The 6,272-nt window shown below is 46.4% G+C and overlaps 1 protein-coding gene across 1 annotated transcript in view; it reads left to right on the top strand.

The window, feature by feature from the left end:
- Window positions 1-4,856: 4,856 nt before the first annotated feature.
- LOC149364404 (uncharacterized) overlaps window positions 4,857-6,272 on the top strand; it is a 40,327-nt gene continuing 38,911 nt past the window's right edge. The window contains exon 1 of the mRNA XM_089568685.1: window positions 4,857-4,860. Coding sequence (XP_089424811.1) covers window positions 4,857-4,860 — 4 coding nt within the window. The remainder of the gene's footprint in view (window positions 4,861-6,272) is intronic.

Below are 6,272 nucleotides of genomic sequence, written 5' to 3'. Positions count from 1 at the left end.
GTACACTAGACCTATTAACCTGCGCCCGCTAACACAGATGAAGATTCTCGGATTGTGACCACTATCATTGTTGTGTCTGAAGACTAGCCAGAAACTTCCATTTCTTGGGGGTGTCGTGGCTGTGTGAAATGCTATGTATATGCCGTACGTTCGATCCTTGCTTGACAGTCTTTAACTTAGCTGCTTTTACCCTTCCCCTTTGTAACCCTTTTCACTTCAGCAAACCGAAACCTTAATCTGGTTAACCTCTCTCTGTCTCTCTCTCTCTCTTTCTGTAATGTCAAATATATGAAAATATTCTACGAACTAACAGCAATAATACCAAAATAATGCTGTTTTCTCGTGCTTTTATTGCCTGGATATTATAAAGGAACGAAACAGCGCAACTAAAACGAAGGACCAAGAAAAAGAGAGACACGAACACGCGAACACGAACACACGAACACACGAACAGCGCGTGTTCGTGTCTCTCTCTTTTTCTTGGTCCTTCGTTTTAGTTGCGCTGTTTCGTTCCTTAAAGATGCAATACCAACTCGCCCACTATGCTATGTTGCTAGATATCATATAGTCAAAATATTACAAAAAATGTATTCTAAGCAACATACTTCGCTGAGCCCTCCATCTTTGTGTGCCAACTAAACAATTCGGAATTGGAACTGAAATGAGATGCAAAACCACTGCAAACGCTCTATATTAAATCCCAAAATTCTTCTCAATGTGCCACGTACGTCACGCGTTCTACAATGTCATGCTGGTATCAAGTTCTACACCAATGGGGTATCATGTTGCACACGGACTTAACTCTAGTCGGTATGCTCTTTGTCGATCTCCGCCAAGAAGTGCCAAGAGCGTAAAGTTTAAAATAGCCCTTCTTTAGGCTTAGTTCATTCTAGAACGTTTTTGAAAATCAAGACAACATGAAACCATTGCCTTCGCTGGACGACAGAGGACGCCAGGGACACTCTGAAATGACCTTGACGTTGGATTCCCGCAATCTGCGCTCCGAGCGTCATGTCCACGTCCCAGCACGGAGAAAAAAGAAGCGAAGACCTTTACCAGCCAGCCATGAAGGTTGCGCAAGCAGAGCCTCCATGCAATGCAATAAACCGCTTCCTTAACGTTTCGCCTTACGGCGTCGCCTTCCTCCGCAGTAGTTACGGCTCGAATGGCGGGACTGAGTCTGCGCCTTTATACGGGTTGATGGCTCTGAATGCTAAGAAGGAAACGACAGGGTCACCGGAATTCGTTACAGCGCGCGATAAAACGCGCCGAGCTGTGTGCATGCCTTGAGCGTCACGCTATTACGATAACTTCACTGAAGTAGTGCGGAAAAATAAAGGAAAAACAATCAGTACTACTGATGCGCGCTTGAGAAGTGGGGCGACCTCAGAAGCAGGCTCAGCTGCGCATTTCGTCGTCCAGAAACGCAGTGGCCCTTTGACGCCCTTGAAAGAACTTCCTTCCCGGGTGCTGAAAAGGAAATTACGACTTTTTGAGTGCAGGCGGCGACGGTGACGTTTTCTTTCGGTTCGACCAATTTTATTTGGAGCCTCTGAGAGTCCTCGATTCGTAGGCTTTTCCTCTTTGCGACCATCTTTCCTTCCACGGCGTCAAGCTAGACCAGCATAGTTTCCCGGCTTTATTTATTTTAAGGTAACTCAGTCGGTTAAACTCGTTCGAATGATTGTCATTTTAAGTGAACTGTCGGTTTTGTCGATTGTGGACTCGTAAAACTCCGTGGCGTCAGGAGCCACTCGAGGATTTTGAGAAACCGCTTACCCCGCACGCGATATGTTCGTCCTTCTCTTTGCGTTAGACCTGATACAAAACTCCCACGCGTGATAGCATTGCTCATACTCTACTCTAATACATTCACTGAAGGCAAGGGAAGTGTTCTTCCTTTCAGCGAGATGACCACTACTTCCTTTGAGCGCTTACTGAGCCTCGGGATGACGAAAGATGCGATCCGTAAAACATATGTTTTGTCTGATTGTTTTATTTTTTTTTCTCTCTTGCTCTCCACTTACTCTTCTTTGCTTGACTCACGAGCGAAAATTTCTGCTGAGGTGAACTCAAAGCATAGCGATGAGCAATGGCAAGAAAACCAGATATGGATTTGATTGTCGCCTGACGGCCGACTGCTGCTTGATTCAAAACAAAAACCTTTTGGTATTCACCTTTCCGCAAACTATACACACAGGAGCTCTACGCATAACACGCCGGAAGTTATTATGCTTAGCCAACCTGTGATTGAGTTTTCCTGTATGTTTATTTTTCTTCGCGTCTTCATACCGCACTCTGAAGACACTTTGTGCTGACGTCAACGCTTACGTCACTTAGCCGGTTTTCACTCTCGGCTCGCCTCCTTGAGCACTGCCGAGGGCGAAGCAACAGGACGCCGCTCCTAAGAATGAAATAGATGAAAAAATATATTCTGCTAGATTGTTAGGTCCTTCGTCCGGCAGCTCGAGGTTTTCGAATTTGACAGACTCTTCAGCTTCTCCTTAGGAGCTTCGTTCAGCCTAGTTGTGAGTACCTCTATTAGTTATCTTAACCTTTATTCATTATTTTAACCATCAATATTTTAGTGACAAAAGGGGGCAGTGGACAAAGAAATATCCGATAAAACTATATCGAACAACGTCGGCTAAACTTGGGTATTTCATGCTACCTCAAAAAGAGGTGGGCGAAGAGCCTGGAGGTGAGGTTCGTAGTAATCGCACATTTATTTTTTTTTTTTCAAAACTAGAACTAGAAGTAATCCTATCTTCTCCGGTTTTCCTTTTTTATCCCCACGTCACATTTTACAACGGTGGTAGACAACAAAAATACGACTCGCTGACTTAGCTATGAGTCGCTAGAGAACGACAGTTACCGTGAGCAAAAAATGCGTCTACAGCACACGAAAAAAAATATCAAAACGGCGACAAGAACAAAGCGTTCCTTTCATCCACTTACAGTGTCATAAAGAAGTACTGACATTTCCCCCACCGTTAAGCCATAGGTCATAAAGTTAAATTCTTATGCATTGTGAAGAACCGTAACGTGTTGTGATAACGGCTGTAGTTTCCATGAGTAGTCCATAGAATTGCTCATAACGAATGGCGCCAGCGAAGTTTTACGGCTGTAGGTAGATGCATGCTTCTACTCAGGGTGTTTGTAGCGTGTGACATTGGCGCGCATTGGTGCGGGTAGGCCCGATTTTGCAATATCTGACTCGCCCGACAAGGTTCGGGAATTTGGACCAAAAGTCGGAACGGTTGGCAACCCTACTATCATAACGCAAGACTGGTTATCTCGTTCCTCTTTTTGCCGCTTGAAGCAGTTTCACCGTCTCTCGCTCCGTTGACCATGTACTCCGTTTGACAAGCGCGTGTCGTGAGTTCTCTCACGACTAGCAGAGCGTCACGCTAAACTCTGGCTGGCCAAGCTCGACTCAGCTATACATGGAGCAATGAACGAGTCGGATATCGGCACCCCAGAACGGCACTCTGTGCGTTGGGCAAGCATTATCTGTGCAAAGAGGCACGTGGAGTTGCGTATTGAGTTGCAGCGCCTTAGTTGCTCGTCTTGTATAGCGCTAACGACACCCCAGGAAGCGTGACAACTAAACTAGAAGAAATTTTGAATGTGTATGCAGACTCACATGTGCATTTTATGCGCGGAATTCAGTAAAGAGCTCGATAATAAAATAAAGGGAGCTTTATTATTGGATGACTAAAGTAGCAATCGACCAATGATAGGCTGCTTGTCAGTGATGAGTGGTATTTATGTTTAATTTCTGTGGGGTCAGTTGCAATATAGGGCAATGACCTCTTAGCGAAGAAATTCGAGTGCAACACGGGCTATCAATGCCCGCCTAACCTCGTCTTGCATACGCACGAGCCCCTTGCGCCACCACAGTTACCCTTTCTGGTATTGCCACGTGTCCTGCTTTCATGTCATAAGACCGTAGCCGGTCGATGTTGTCATCTGTCTTTGTTGGCGGAATCGTTTTCGAGTTGTCTAGTTTGTTCCTTTCCTTTCTTTCTTTCTTTTACTTTCATGGCATTTTGCATATCTTCCATACACATGTGCCCTGTGTCCGGCATGTCTGTGTTTGCACAGCGATATATGCCCTAAGGTTCTGGCTTTGCAGTGCAATACACGACGACGAGCCAACAGGTCGATTCAGCGGACGTGTCGATCGCAACAACGCAAACTGCTTTTGCCTATATTGGCCCGCCTAGGTGAGGTCACCGGTGTAGTGAGGCTTTTCACGAGGCGTAGAGGTGGTGCCTTTTTCAGTGAATTGCCATTTAATTTCGTTTTCGTTTCACATAAGGTCAACGCCCATGTCTACCTTTCTCTCTCTCTCTCTCTCTCTCTCTCTCTATATATATATATATATATATATATATATATATATATATATATATATATATATATATATATATATATATATATATATATATATATATAGACAGAGAGAGAGAGAGAAAACAATAGAGTGAAAGCTCCTGGCGTTTCCGCAACCGAGAGAAGGCGAAAAACCCGTACGATGCTTTCTGTGATCGTATTGCTGAAGAGTTTTTCGTTTTGATTGCCTGAACAAAAGCACACATTCTGATTCGACCACTGCGGACGATATTGAGCGGCCTTACAGGTACCTTTGGTGTTGAAAGCAGTCACAACGGGCACATCTTGCAATTTACCGCTGGAACGCGAAGAAGTGCCAGCAGGTGCAATATTCTTTGCAGGAATGTTTTCAGCCGGCCCCACGGTCGCGCAATCGCGTTGTCAGCACTGCCGTGTTAATTCGAACGTTCGCCTCTTCCTACGTTTTGACACAACCTGCTCGATATGAGCAGGTCAAGATGGGTGAGGCGTCGGGTGAAACGCTAGTTCAAAGTACTAGAGGCGGCATTGTGACAAAACTGTGCCAAATTGTAATAACGGAGTTTCGCACATTGATGTATAGTCATACGTAGCGACTCTGAACGTTTTATATTCAATTACATTCTATTTCAATCCAATTGATATGATTTCCAAGAACACTCGACGCAACCGCAGCGGTGGCCTAGTCGTTGAGCATCCGCCTCGTATGGAGGAGGTGCGGTGTTCGAACCTCAGCGCCGCCACGTACCTACCGGTGATACAATGGGTGCAGGCTTTCCCCTGGTCTGGTGCTCAGCTTCTTTAGGGTTAATTGCTTGGGAAATGGGTCTTTGACCCCACCTTGAGTAAAAACAATAAAATACCATGTGCCATGGCGCTCTTTGGCCACAGACTCCCTTGCGCCATAAAAAGAAAAAAGTCATCATCAGAAGAGCACTCGACAATCTGCACGGCGCCCGTACTGATGAACGTTGCTATCAAAGGAAAACGACAAGCACCCGGGGAACCGTTTCACATGGCAGCAGTGGTCCTTTTCTGCATGTCACAATTTTCTTACATGACGCTAAGGTTAAGAGATGCTGCCCTCCAAAACTCTTTGCACGATACGGCAACGAATAGGCATTCGCTAGGGGCACGCATTCACGTGGTCGAGACGCTATTCTTTCCAGCGCTACGTTGTGATGTTTCCTCGAAGCGCTAATAACAAGGCAACGAAAGCAAGCTCTACATAGGTGATGTAGCACGTGTGGCAAGGTCAGGGCCATTACGACGGGAAAGCCGGCAAAACAAAGGCGCCAGAACTCGCCAAAGAATCACGGCAAATCGCCCTAAGCGAGTTCGGCACAGGGTGCAGAATGCGTCGTATCGCACGCTAGCTCAAAGCGATGGCTTTAGGGCGGTAATAATGCAAGGCACGATCTGCACCTACAAACACGACGCCGCTCTACCAAGACCGCATGCATTGGTGCAGCGCTGCCTCATGAGAAGCCGTTCATTGCGTTGAAATGACCGTATACCGGGGCCGAGCAGTGGTAGCCCGTGATGGTCGTTAAGGCTCTTGATACGCGCTTTGTTGGCGCAGTCGGCACACGAAAGGCTCTCGGCGAAGCTCGCAGTTCTTGGGGGGTTAAGCGAGCAGTGGCCATTTCCTGCGTCGCGGCGTGACCGTCGTCATCACCAAGTGCTGCACGTGGCTTTTTGCGTGATGCACATACAGAATGGATTGAGCGGCCGTCCCAGCCCGGCAAAGGTCTACTTTTGTTTGTTCAAGCCAACAATACGTCCATTCAGCTTGAGTTCTGTCGTGTGCCCGAGTAATGCGCCCACTATGGAACACATAACTAGAGAACACCTTTAGATAGATAGGTACAGTGAGAGGGGAAAGGCAGGAATCT

This window comes from Amblyomma mixtum, chromosome 2 (assembly GCF_055824585.1).
Source record: "Amblyomma mixtum isolate Tamu chromosome 2, ASM5582458v1, whole genome shotgun sequence".
In the NCBI taxonomy this organism is placed as follows: Eukaryota; Metazoa; Arthropoda; class Arachnida; order Ixodida; family Ixodidae; genus Amblyomma; species Amblyomma mixtum.
Note: the sequence above shows the minus strand (reverse complement) of the source record. Positions and strands in the feature narration are given on the sequence as shown.